This window comes from Anastrepha ludens, chromosome 3 (genome assembly GCF_028408465.1).
Source record: "Anastrepha ludens isolate Willacy chromosome 3, idAnaLude1.1, whole genome shotgun sequence".
NCBI classification, from domain to species: domain Eukaryota; kingdom Metazoa; phylum Arthropoda; class Insecta; order Diptera; family Tephritidae; genus Anastrepha; species Anastrepha ludens.
The window spans coordinates 57,516,989-57,530,964 of record NC_071499.1 but is presented as its reverse complement, the minus strand read 5'-3'; the positions used below and the strand labels follow the sequence as shown (position 1 = coordinate 57,530,964).

Genomic DNA, 13,976 nt, shown 5'->3' with positions numbered 1-13,976 from the left:
ATTTCTAGTTGGGGGCTTGTTGGCATGCACCTTTGAGGCCAAATAACAACATAGAAAGAAATCTAGTGGTGCTAAACCACATGGGGTGGACGGCCAATTTGATGCCCTAGAGAGAGAGAGTAGAGAGTACACGACTAGGACGTGTGTCGTGCATTAATTAAATTGTTTCACGATCTGTATGATATGTGGTACCATTTTGGGTTCAAGTCACGTGATGTCCACATCAATAACATACAAATTAGCTGGAAATAACCCGGTTATGATGTCGTTATATCTAGCGCAAATGATAATCATTGCTTGATCAGCCTCCTTTTCGAAGAAATTTGATCGTATGATGCCTACAGTTCAAAATTCCAAACAAGCATTAGCACTTGGTTTCACTGAATCCCAGATACGCCTTTGACTACTGGAAAAGCCATCAAGATTAAAGTAAGCTTCATCGCGTAGAACGATTTTGCTCGAAGAATCGGCATCCGCCTGTTTATATTCAATAATCCATTCAACGAACTCTTCGGTTTATTTACTGTATTGTAATCAAGCGAGGAGTAGGTCTCTAGTTTTACTTTATGCCGTATAGATCTTCATAAATTTTTTAGTCTTATCCGCAATGCCGAATTGCTCTTGCCGAACTTTCATCAACACTTTCCCGCCCTACTTTGATATTAAAATTTCCATGGCTTGTTCTTAGACGCCCAGTGTGGTTGGTGATATTAATTAATCCAGACGATTTTCAGCTGACAACAGAATGTCCTCCCATATCTCATATCCTCTAAATTGAGTTAAGACTCGAAGGGTTAGATTAGATTTGTGGGGGGTTGGACAAGTCCAAGCACTCAGTCAGTAGACCATTGTACTAAACCCGGATAGATATCAGTAGAAAGAATAGAGATAGGAAAGATAAAAAGTGGATGGTAAACGGATAAATTAGTCCGAGGTCACTCTTCCACAAATCTCTTAGATTCATTGATGAATTTTAAGTGATCCGGAAGAGGATGAGTATGAACTTTGTCCATACTCAGAGAGGGTTGCTCTATAAAATAGTCATTTGGCTCTTAGTGTTTAAACAGAAGATCAATACTAATGGTTCTAAACACTTAAAAGAGATTAACTTCTTCGCTTTTTATACTATCGGAAATAATTTTGATGGGCTGAGAGCGAAAAGCACTCGAATGACTTGATCTTGATCAATCTTGCGCCTCTCTCTCTAGGGACTTTTATTTTGTGAGGGATAAAGTTCAATAGGCACCATTTTTAACATTCTTCTACCGAGTGTTTTATCACGAGTGCTCTAACTTTTTCGTACGACTTCCGTTCGTCAAAAAAATGGCTGTAGGAATTTCATTCGTCAGGTTATGCTGGCCGATTGTGATAGCGAAATTTTACTTTATCTGACATGAGCCAGTCTGGCGTTTCCAGTTTGGCGAGCAGCTGAAGTGAGTTTGTCTTTAAGAAAACTGTCGTTAGATTTACTAAGGACAAAAGCGCAAACGATGAAAGAACTCGATTGCAGAGTAAGCACAATCTAGGTGTTATTCTGAACGAGATGATATGAGGTAACTCTGAAGTATTTAGGCATCTCATAAAGTAATTTTTGGCTTCACTGTATTGGTTAAACTTCTCGGCTAATTCCATAATAAAAATCAATTATTTTGGACTTGGCTATGAAGATGCAGAAAAGCCGCTTCTTTATATGATCCAAGAATGATAGATTAGAAATAGAACCTGCATAGTACGATGAATTTGCGCGATTTGCTCATTCTTTGAGCAATAAAATGATAAGAAATGTCCACTTCCGTTTGCGGATGTCCCCACCTACTGTATTCTCTGCACCGTGGGTATGAATACCATCCTCTATTACTAGATGTAGCAAAAAAAAAGGAAAAAAATACTAGTCGAGGAAGAATCTTCTTTCCTATAATATGCTCTCACCAGGTCACACTACTATTTACGCATTTAATGCGTTTGGATGTCGTAAATTTATAAAAAAAGACGCTGCAGTATCTTTAGCCGCTTGTCGCTGGTCTACGTGGTCGAGCAACTTATATACCTATTATAAATATAGAGGTTCGCCTTCCTTCAAGTAAATCTGTAAAATTAACTCACGTCCCACACTTTCTTGTTCCCGTCTAACCCCGCCTTTTTCGAGTCAGTGCATCGATCTCTCATCACTACTTCTCACATAGAATTACCAAATTTGCATGTTCACTTAAGTTTCCATTAATTTCTTTGACTTACCGTTCCCGCTTGACGCGCTACACGATCTAAATCCGATTTGTCGGCGGTAAGAAGATAATCATAACCCCATGGGTACAAAATGTATTGACCATAACTGTGGAATGAGAGGTACGCATGGAAGGTGTCACGTGGATAATTGCTAATGAATTTCGAAATGTAGAATGTTTCCGGTTCCGAGAAGGCCTTACTACCGCGATATGTTTGCGAACAAGGATTTGCTGACGTACCCTTGCCTCCCCATTTATAACCGAAATTTCGATTCAGGTCGACACCAGGGCATTGACGGCCATGCGAACGCATATTTTTGCGCCACAACCGATCGGTGGTGTGTGTGTACTCATAGCCATCGGGATTAGCCACAGCATGTATGTACCTGTGAAATATTGAATGAAATTCATTACTACTATTTGTTCAGAGGTGGCAATAAGAGCGAATTTGCGTGGCTTACCAATTGACATTGCGCATATATTCGGGTAAATCATCCCAACCTTCAACCAATTGATTGGCAATAAATGTGACCGTTGCTGGGCTAATCCACTCGCGTGCATGCATGCCACCGTCGATCCAAATGCCTGGATTGCCAGGATTACCGTTGGAGATTCTGCAAATTGAAAAAGTGCAAAGTTACAAAACGGAAATGAAAAAAACTAGCAAACACGTGTGGAAAGTTATGCGTTGAAAAAATGGGGAAATGTAAATTGTTTTTATTTCAACACACAATGGAATTATTTCAATTACAGTTCTTTTTGCACTCACTTCAAAATTTTCAGCGGTCGTTTCTGTAACGAATAACCGATTGTTTCCACTGAGCAAATGTCAGGATATGTCTTTGCCATGTAATCAAAGAAACCGTGGATATCCGCCAGGCGATGATAGGCCTTCCATGTCAGACGATGTCCTACAAAATAAAAGAATTAAAGGAAATCAAAATTACAATTCACATTTTTCTTGTACACTTGTGTTTACAATAATGGCAGCGCTGCAGTATGTGGCATGTTTTGACTACTTATTTAATTTTTGTTTTATTTAAAAAAAAAAATTTATAAAAGTGTTGTTCATAATACAACAAAAACCATATAACTTAAAGTTTACAACGAAATTTTAAAATTTTTTATCAAAGTTTCAAAATTTTTAATAAAAATCTTTAGAAAAATTCAGGTGTATGTACAGTGGCGATCATAATAAAGCAGAGTTGGACTATTTACTAATTCATTTTTTTTTACAAAAATATATTTCATTCTACAATACAAACCATATAACTTAGTGTTCCAAATTTTGTACAAAATTAAAAAAAAAATTAACAAATTTTCATCGAAATTTCAAACTTTTTAAATTTAGAACTTCAATTTGAGGAATTTACAAAAAATTAGTTGTATGTACAATGATGGTCACAATAAAAGCAGCGCAACCACTGCAAAGTTTCGAATTTAGTTTTAATTAAAAAAATTTTTTAAGTTTTTTAATTTTTTATAACACTATATTTCATACTACAACAAAAACCACATAACTAAAGGTTTAAAATTTTGTGCAACATTAAAAAAAAAATTAAAAGATGTTCATAAAAATTTCCCAAAAAAACTCAGCCACTGTATGTCAAAATAATATCAGTGCGACATGCTGAAATGTTTTGTCTATTTATTCCTTTTTATGTAATTTTTTTAAACTTTTTTTTAAATATATTTCATACTACAACAAAAACCATATAATTTAAAGCTTAAAATGTTATACAAAATTAAAAAACGAATTTAAATTTTTTAAACTATTTAATCAGAATTTTTATAAAAGTTCAAGAGTATGTACAGTGGCGGTCACAATAATAACAACACGACATATAACAAAGTTTTGAGTATTTATTAACTTTTTTCAAATTTTTCTAATTTTTTTCATAAAGCTATAATTTATACTACAACAAAAACTATTAAAGTTTTATTAAAGCTTTCAATGATTTAAAGTTTCAAACTTTGTAAAAAAATTAAAAAAAAATCTAGAAATTTTCATAAAAAATTTCAATTTTTTCCGGATCAAATTCTTGCGAAAAATTTCCAGTTTGCAGTTTTGCAGCCAATCGAATTTTGAACTTGAGGTACACATTTCAAGTGGCTCAAAACTCGCGTTGACTCTTGACATTTGTTTTTTGGTTGGTGGTCTTGAGTATTTTCTTCGCATAAAAAAAAAATTCGAGCTTTCGTTATATGGAAAAAATGCAGAACACACTGAACAAAACAAATTGTCAAAAATCACAGCGAATTTTGAGCTACTTTAAACTGGCAGAAAAAAAGGTTTGAAATTTTTATAAAAATTATTTGAATTTTCAAAAAGTTTGAAATTTTGAGTTGCATGGTTTTTGTTGTTGTTGTACTAAAAAACTACATACACAGAATTTTTCTTAAAATTTTTACTAAAAAGTTTGAAAATTGTATGGAAATTCACTAAATTTTTAAAAAGTTTGCACAAAGTTTGAAATTTTGTGTTGTAAGGCTTTTTTTGTATGATTTATATATGAAATAAATGGTCACAACTGTGCGATATGTCGCGCTGCTATTATTGTGAACACAGGTGTACTTATGGGAAAAAATTTCGGTTTTGTGATGAACAAATTAATTTCGCGTGAGTAAAAAATCCATAGAAAACACAACAGCGTAGACGCCTATGAACGCATATTCATCAAAAAGATCTTAAAAAATATTTCAACAGACACCGGAAATGCCACAAAGTGTGCAATAAATTGCATATCGTCTGCACGAGTTGACTTTTATGCCTTTTAAGTGAGTGCAAAAGGGTGCGTTTTCTCCGATTCGAACCTAACAACTTTGAAAGAAAGTGCGCACGGCGGTCGCATACTTTGCCGCTTTTGCGTCTTTTGGGTCATTGTTCTTTGCGCGTTCACCGAATGGGGTTCGCCGTGTTAATTGCAGTTCCATTTGCATATGTATCAGGTTGCACTGCCTGCGATGCCTTGCTGGTGGACACATTTTGCTTTGCCAGGTATCCTTGCATTACTAGGAGTTATTGCTATCGAAATGAAATTGTTTTTATATTGATTAAACAAGCCAATAGGGCTTTTGATTGATTGAAGTTGGTAAAATTCAACAATTCTTAATTGACGCAATATGTGCGGTATTTTGAAGAGAATTAGGGGAAAGCAAAACAAAACATAAAAAACACATTTGGTGTCGATTCTTGCACTTTGGCTTCGACAATTGTGTGGATAAATGTAAAAATCTTCAATTCGAAGTCATTGGTTGGGTTAATAACCGCTTCAAAGGCGTGTTAACTAGTTTTAGTTCAGCAGTTCCTTTCGGATGGGATGCCGATGTCGTTATTGATTCCAACGTTCTCAAACATGCTAAGGTATTTGACTCATTAGCTCTTCTAGTGGTTTGCTAAAAAATAATACCATAAATTCAATCTCTCTTTTTGATTCTGTAACAACAAACTGCAGTTCTGCGTGAAGAATTGTACGAGACTTTAAATACTGATGGGGAAAACGGACGGCATACGAGAGTGTTTTAATAAGTTTCTGAAATTTGAAATAGGGAAGTAAAGAAATTTGAAACTAGATTGCGTAGAAACGCACTTCATTTTAGTTTAACAGATTCGATCCAACTTTTCTTAAATTTTAGGATTTCAGCTGCTTATGAAAACAGCTTTTTAATTAATCGAAGACCTCTTCAGTCGGCCCAAGTCTCTTATGACCGAATAATGTATGCCTACTTATATATATATATATGACACTTACACCCTTTATTAGGTGTTTGACTGAGCTCCTTCTCCTATCTGTGATACACACCACAGTGTTTGTTCAACAAATAAAGTGACCTACTGTTCTAAGCCGAATCCAAACGCCAGTTTTTTTTTTATGAGAAGCTTTTTCATGCCAGAAGTACACTCGGAGGTTGGCCATAGCCTGCTGAATGGCGACCGCTGTTAGAACAAACTTTTTCTATCATTTGGTGTTTCATTCACGGAGATTCGAACTCTGGCATTTTCGAATGGTAAATACGCACCAACCCATTCGACTACAGTGGCCGTTATTCCTATCTGAAAACAATAAATAGTAGCACTAGACTAAATCTGAAGATTGTGCTGAAAGTTGGACCAAGTCATCGCCTAATTCATGCAATTTTCCAATCGCGACTGTGAACTTCCTCATGATGCGTCGTCTTCATGATAGAGAATTCACTTCTTTCTCATATGCTGTGAGTTTTGTTTTATAGATATTATCTTCGATTCAATTCAATAGCATTGCTTGACATAACTCCTTAATTGTTTTACCTCTTTTAAGGTATGAGTGTGTGGTACCGCGCGCAACCCAAACTCAGCCGTCATAACCTTCTTGGCGGACAAATCTACCTTAACATTCTTCAGCTTCCATTAACCACAAGACTGGCAGTAACCACTGTCTCGACTGCTCCTTGTCTGCTGATGTGCTGTGATGGGTCTGTGTTTCGTCGGGCCGTGCGAAATGACGCAAAACTCGTGTGTATTGTGACAAAACCCCTTTGTGAAAGTTTCAAACGATGGCGTGCGTTTGTTGCAAGTTGCGAGCAAACGTACCAGGGTTGCTTTTTATATAGATAGAGGCGTCTTTGGGCATTGGGTGGTCCTTCTCTAACTGATCTTTCCAATGCAGAGGAGGCTTACCGTTTCCTCTGCTAACACCAACTGGTACTGCATGGACTACTTTCAGTTTGTATCCATTCGGACGACATGACCAAGCCAACGATGCCGCTGGATCTTTATTCGCTGCAACGTGCAAAGGCCCAAAAATCGTCCGCAGAATCTTTTTCTCAAATACTCCAAGGGGCGCCTCATCGGATATTGTCATCGCCCACAAGTTAAGACGGGCATGATGAGAGCTTTATGGAGTGTTAAAGGATTGCCTTAAATATTTTATGCCTTTGCAACGTCATATCGCGAGATAGAGGCACCTTTAGGCATTGGCCGGACCAACATACATTCTGTAATATTGAAACATTTGCTCCTCAAGAAGATTTGTTCTCGTTGGATATCGCATAATTTGATAATTTCTCCACGTGTGGATTGGTGTAAAGAAATGTTGAAGAAATTCTGACGCGGTGGTTCAAAGCAAGTCTATGACATCATAGCAGATATCCAATCTTAGATCTATGCTCATGAACCGGAAACAAAACAGCAATCGTTCATATGGGTGTTCCAAGACGAGCTGAATCCAACAAAAGTTGTTTGCGGAAAAAGCCTCTCAAAGCAAATGGTCACCCATTTTTCGGAAAATCTGGTCATGTTGAACTGTAACACTAAAGAAACTTAAAATACTCAATTCTGAGTGGTGCGCAACCATTTGTTGCAGGAAGTTTTTGAGGACATAAAGAAAGCCAATCCCCAGATACGAGTCATCCTTCACCAAACAATGCAAGCTCTCACTTATCGGCTCACGCAAGAGATTTTTTGAGCACTCAAAAGATCGACTTAATGTGTTCTCAGCCTAGCAGCCCTGATTTGGCACCTAATGATAATGCGAGGTCAACGTTTTTCAACACCTGAAGAAGCTGTTGAAGCCTGCTTTTGTTCTTATGTTAAACCTCGTTGGGCACCCGGGTCTGGATAGACTGTTTTTTTTTCATTTTTAACATATTTCTGATCGAATTCAACATATTTCTATTATAGGTAACGACTTGAGCTTCCAGGTAGCTTCCTAAAATTTAATTTTCTATGGATCTTCGAACAGGACGAAAAAAAGGCCAGACCCGGGCGCTCAACAGAAGTTTTAAAAAAAAGGTGGGTCCAACAGAGGGTTAAAGTATACTCTCATATGAGGGAAACTAATGTAGGAAGCAGACTGCGGTGTCCCAAGCCATGTAATGGCTCCTAGTTAAGGATTTTATTCCAGTTATAAATTTTAAGCAAAAGCTTTTCCATAGTAAACTGTTGATTCAATCAATGAGCACCCCCCAAATTATGGAGTTTTCAATTGAATTTTTTATGTTAGACTCAAATAATTGAACCAACAATAATAAATTTTCTTAAAATTTCTTCAGATTTCATCATATGACGAATCGCCCCCTTTAACTTTATCTCAGTCAACTTTGTTATATAAACGAAATTTGTATCAATTGCTGCAATAATTTATCCACACTTGAAGTTGACTTTATCATTTAATTAAGGCGTAACAAAACACGAATGGCCCACAAAATTTACACTTCATTATCTAACCGAAAAACAAACGATGGCGGCGACGGTGGCGTACTAATATTTAACAAAACGAAAAAACCAATTCCCAAAATACATACCAATTGAGCGAAAGGGTGTACTACGTACATACATACATACATACAAACAAGCGCATACGATGAGCGCAAAGTGTCAAGAGGCCACACCTCCCCTTTCGAAAATTTAGTTACCAGAAAATTTTCGACATTTTCGTGCAACTGTCGCTCGTGTTGATTTTCGATAAATTAGTTAGTACGCCCAAAAATTTGTGGCGTCATATATTCAAACATTCGAAGTGTATTAGAATTTAAATAACTAACACTTCTCATGCCAAGACATAATAAAAGTTGGTGATTGTGTGAAAGTTTCTAAACTCGTTTACGTCAAGCAAGCAATAGCACCTTAAAGAAGTCAAGCGTATACGAATTGCAGGGTTTTCCACTACTATTTGTTTTGTTTTTTTTCTGCAACCCCTGCTCATAGCATAAGTGCGGCACATTATCAGCTAACCGTCATTTTCCATACCTGCTTATGACTTAGTTTTGGTCGCCGCGCACAAAGTAATTTCGGCGTTACTAACGGCCCATCAACAAACCACCTTTAAAGCACAACAACAAATGCATCACTATAACTATTGGCATTGCCATTGCAACCGTCACATTCGAACGAATTGGCTGAATTGCCAAAGTTTAGCGCAAAGGCGATGAAATGCATGCGGATGAGGAGGAGTAAATGCAACAACCCCTGAAGTTTTGAAAATGTGTTGATTTTCTTAATGCTTCACACAGAAGTCTTTTGCAGAGTTTCGGAAAAGTTTTCTAGTTTTTGCTCCCTCTATAGCTGCGAACTATGCCCATGTAACTTCTGTTCAAAAAGTGTCCGGAATTTCGCATTCACACAAAGCGCGCTATTAGCGCAGTCAAAATAATTGTTTTTCGAGATTGATACTCCATCCAGTTGCTTACTTTTGCGCATGGTGAAAATATTTTTCAAGGTGTGCTATTTAGCAGATTAGCGTAATTGGTTCTCAGCGAATTTGACAGAATCAGCTAATGGACTGACGTAACTTGGAATGTGTTTAACAAAATTGAGCTTGTGTTAGTGACATACGAAAGAAATCAACCAATGACACTTCGTTGTCGTCTGAAAAACGACAGATTGGAATACATGTGAACTGATCGTGCAGAATTCGGCTGCCGAATCTCACAAGTGACAAGTGACGTGGCAGCCCAAATTCCGCGCACAATTTTCATTTTCACCATAGTCAAAGAGCAAGCCTAGTAAATGTATCATCCTTGACTTTTGCGGGCAAGCTGGCGGTTAATGCGTCTGTAATATTTTTGTAGGAAAGTCATTGATGTCTTCTTTGAAATTTGTTTGTATTAAATTTAATTGAGCAAAAAGTTGGAGCTTCTAGCAGCAAATCACGTGCGGAAGCATTGAAAATGTTGCTAGCAGCCGAGGAGCTCCGACATTGTCGAAAATATAAGCGTACGCGCGGACGAGTGGTACAAGGAGTTTAAAGCCGGCTATGATTTGCTTCATTTCGGTCTTTTATTCACTACTCTTGCTGTTGAAAATATTCAAAAGTTAAGACAATTGGGATCTGGGTCCAGGATATAGGAACATAGAGGGAAATGACATTGCTTATGAGCTTGCCAAGAAGGGCTCGACTGAATTGGTCTCAGAGACCTCCTACCCGATATTTTATCTAAACCTACGATAATATCATTTCAGAGGCTTCTTATTCACCTGACATGGTCTTTGGTGATATTTTCCTGTACTACCCACTCATGTTATCATCGTTCTAAGACGACTGTGGCCATACAGAAAAATTCGCATAAAAAGTTTAAGATGATTTCAGAATCGGTCCGTGAAAAGTGTTTTGAAGAAAAACTTCTGCCTTTGAAGAAGTCTGGAAATACTGTATATTTTGTGGTCACCATTGCTTTTCCATTTGAGATTAATAAAATGTGTTTATTTTTATATCTATACAGTGACGGGGAAAATAAAAGCAGTGCGGCAATATTTCTTAACTATTTTTTTCATTAATTTTATGTTTTTTTTTTCATTAAATGTATGTTATTTTTTCATGAAAATAGAGCACATTCTGCAACAAAAACCGAGTAACTTAAAGTTTTAAACAAAGTACAACACTCAGATTAATTGAGTAAATTTTCAAAAAAGTCGATCAAAATTTTGAACTCTTTTTTCAGAATGTTAAGAAAAAAATCTGGTTATATGCTTTTATAGTCCATTCAATTTTATTATAACGAATTGCAAGCATCAAATGGCGCAAAATACGCGCAAAATACGCGCTAATTTTAGATTTTTTTTTGCCGAGGTGTTGCACTTTTTACCATATCAAATAAAATTTCAAGCATTGTTTGGAAATTTTGATATATTTTTGTGAAACTTGTCTGAATTTTGTACAAAGCTTAGAACTTTTGAGTTATATAGTTTTTGTTGTAGAATTCACTAATTTTTATAAAAAAAAAAACAAAACAAAATAAAAAATTTAATTAAAAAAATTATCAATTAAAACCAAGCGCTTTGACGCACTGCTTTCATTTAGAGCGAAACTGTACATGTATTTGGTTCTCATAAACATATTTTGTTTTTCATTCGCAAATTGTGGTTACTTTTTGAACAGAAGCTGTGTATAGCTGTGTAGAAGTCACTACAACGTTTTGAATAAAGTGTGAATTGTTGCCAGTGACGCCAACGACAGCTTACACATTTACGCCTGACACTTTTGCCAATGCTTACACCCATATAACTCCCTCGCGCTTTCCCTTTCCCTCTCTCTCTCTCTGGCCACCTGATTGCCAGCCAACGTTCATCTAACACCAGAGTCTTCTCCATCGTGTGCAGCTGCACTTTTGTTGTTTGGACATTCAATGCGAATTGCGCAGATTTTCTGAACTAGCACTCTCACTTTTTTTCGCTATACTATAGTGAGTAACTGTAAACTTTGGCTAAACTTACCCTTTCGATTTTGGAAGGATGCAATTTCAGCTGCGCTGGGATTTTCCGTTTCGATGACTTTTTGCAAATTGTCGATGAGAACAATTCGCGATAGATTTGCGATGCGTACATGTTGCTCTGCTTCGCCCAACACTTGTGGCTTCAATAAGTAATCGACCTCTTGCTTCACCTCCTTCCATAATTGACCACCTGTAGTTAGTTAATAAATTTTCATGGTTGATTCGTTAATCGTTAGGTGGCGGGAATAGGAATACAGGCGTTCGCGTGTGAATGAAAGAAAGCAAAACGAAATAAAGTTAGACAAATTAGATTTTTTTATGTGTATTTATATATATATGTATGTATGGGTGCATGTAGTTGTAAATATATAAAAGATTAATAATAAGATTTATAAAAAATTAATAGGTATTTTAATTTACGTACGTTTATGTTTTTGTTTTATTTATTTTTTCGCTAATCTATGAAATTTGCGCGCATTGTTCGAGGAAATACGAAATTGCGGAACGAATCGATTATGAAAATCTGCTAATTATTGTATTATAACTACAATATCTTTATTGTTATTGCTTATTTATTTAATGAAAATTCATAAAATTACTAATGTGCGCCTTTATGCTTGTATTTTTTTTCCAATGACCTCAAAAGGGCTTGCGAAGAGATCGGTCGTTTAAGTTAGTTGCTCGTGGCTTGAGTGAAATCAACTTAAGGGCATTAGCCCCCTAAAAAAAATCCGAAAATAATAAAAAACAAAAAAAAAAAAACTCATTCAATTCAAAGCAAAATTTATTGCTATTGTGCAGGCAAGCAAAATTTCTAAATGCCTCTTGCTAATTTGTTTTTTTGCTCGTTATTTTGAATTAACAAGTATGCTACTGTATTTTTAATCAGTTGAGAAGCTATTTTTGTATAGCCGAAACTGATTGTAATACAATAGTAGTACAAAAACAACAAGAGTAATGCATTTGGTATTTACTTTTGGTCCCAAGAATGTCAAAATCTATAATCAAAGATTGACAGTTTGAAGTAAACAAACAATTCAAGCAAAATTTGACAATTTAGAGACCAAATAAATCGAAAAAATTAATATCAGATGCCCTGCCCTCTTACTACTACATGTTCAATATGCCTTGAATGCCTTGCAGAAGCTGTGAGGACCTATCAGAAAAGGATACTGTTGGGTACTTTCTCTGTAAATGTCCGGATGTGGCAGCTAGACGATTAATGTCACTGAATACTTCTTGCTTCGACAACCTGCGGCAGTGCGCCAACCTAAATCCCATCAATCTTCTCTGTTACATGAACACTTCTGACTGGCTGTAGATACCTGCCTACCTACTTGCCTTGAATCAAAGGCTAGTCTAGCAGCCTAATAGCCTTTATTTACATAATAAATTCTAAAAATATTTAATTTGATAGGAAAAATTGTGCCGAAATTATCGCAACTGCCATAAGATATTTTAGAAGGCCAATCATCCGTAAGTGGAGACGTATGAAAATAAAGGGTGGTTAAATTTCAAGGGCCGAATTTGAATGTGAACCACACCTAAACGTCAACGACACCGTTGGACTTCTTTCTTTGGGGTTATTTGAAAGCAAAGATGTGTGTCGATAAGCCAGCATCAATTCAAGAGCTAAAGGATGAGATAATTCGGCACAGGCATAGAACCTCAATTATGCCTCAGCGTCATTGAAAATTTGGACAAAAATTTTGCAACTTATAATGAAATCAAAAGGTGGCCAGATAAAATACTAATAGTAACATTTTTACTGCAGAAAATAATATACAGTGAAATCTCCTGCCCGATAGAGAGTAATTTGTTCCGAAAACTAAGACTTGTTATTGGAAAAAATGGCCGCCCAAGAGAATAGATGTCACAGTAGAGTGCAATGTCAATAGTAGAGTGCTTCGTAATAGAAAATATTTAGGCTTTAAAGTAAATTTTTTTTTTATCCTTTTTTGGCGAAAGATCAGTGTGCTGAATTTTTACCTTGCTTTTACGTTTCATTAAATATTTATTTTTTATTTAAATATATTTTATTTATTGTAATAGCAAATATTTATGTATGAAAAATTAAAAAAAAATGTTCGGTAATTTTTTGGAAAAAGATCGATGTGCTGAATTTTTACTTTTCTTTTGCATTTTATTTTAAAAAACTCGAAATTTATATTTTTTTATGAACGCTTTCGGAAGTCGCTGTATGTGCCCAAAATTAAAGCTTACCACATTTTTTGTTAATTTGCGATGGAATATCTATGGATTGGTATGGACAGCGGCCTCAAGAAACATAAGTTTGCAGTAACATATTTTGAGAGAATTTGTGAATGGTGGACAGAGCTGAATTACTTAAGGTTAGGTAACTTCGAAAATGCAGTTCTTGATATGAGAGAAACATTTTTTTTTTTGAGTAGTTTTACGTTAGTAATTTGGGAGGCTTTGATTTTTTACTTAAATTCAGTGCTACAGCTGGTTTTACAGAATTTTTCACAGTCTCTTAACGCAAATGTCATCACTAAATATGAATATGAATATAATTAATAGAAATTTATTTAAATAAATAAAAAT

At 35.8% G+C, this 13,976-nt stretch overlaps 1 protein-coding gene across 1 annotated transcript in view; it reads right to left on the bottom strand.

The window, feature by feature from the left end:
* LOC128857521 (trichohyalin) overlaps positions 1-13,976 on the bottom strand; it is a 29,652-nt gene that overhangs the window by 1,332 nt on the left and 14,344 nt on the right. The window contains exons 2-5 of the mRNA XM_054093271.1: positions 11,413-11,601; positions 2,992-3,133; positions 2,684-2,836; positions 2,236-2,608 (exon numbers count right to left, since the gene is read on the bottom strand). Coding sequence (XP_053949246.1) covers positions 2,236-2,608; positions 2,684-2,836; positions 2,992-3,133; positions 11,413-11,601 — 857 coding nt within the window. The remainder of the gene's footprint in view (positions 1-2,235; positions 2,609-2,683; positions 2,837-2,991; positions 3,134-11,412; positions 11,602-13,976) is intronic.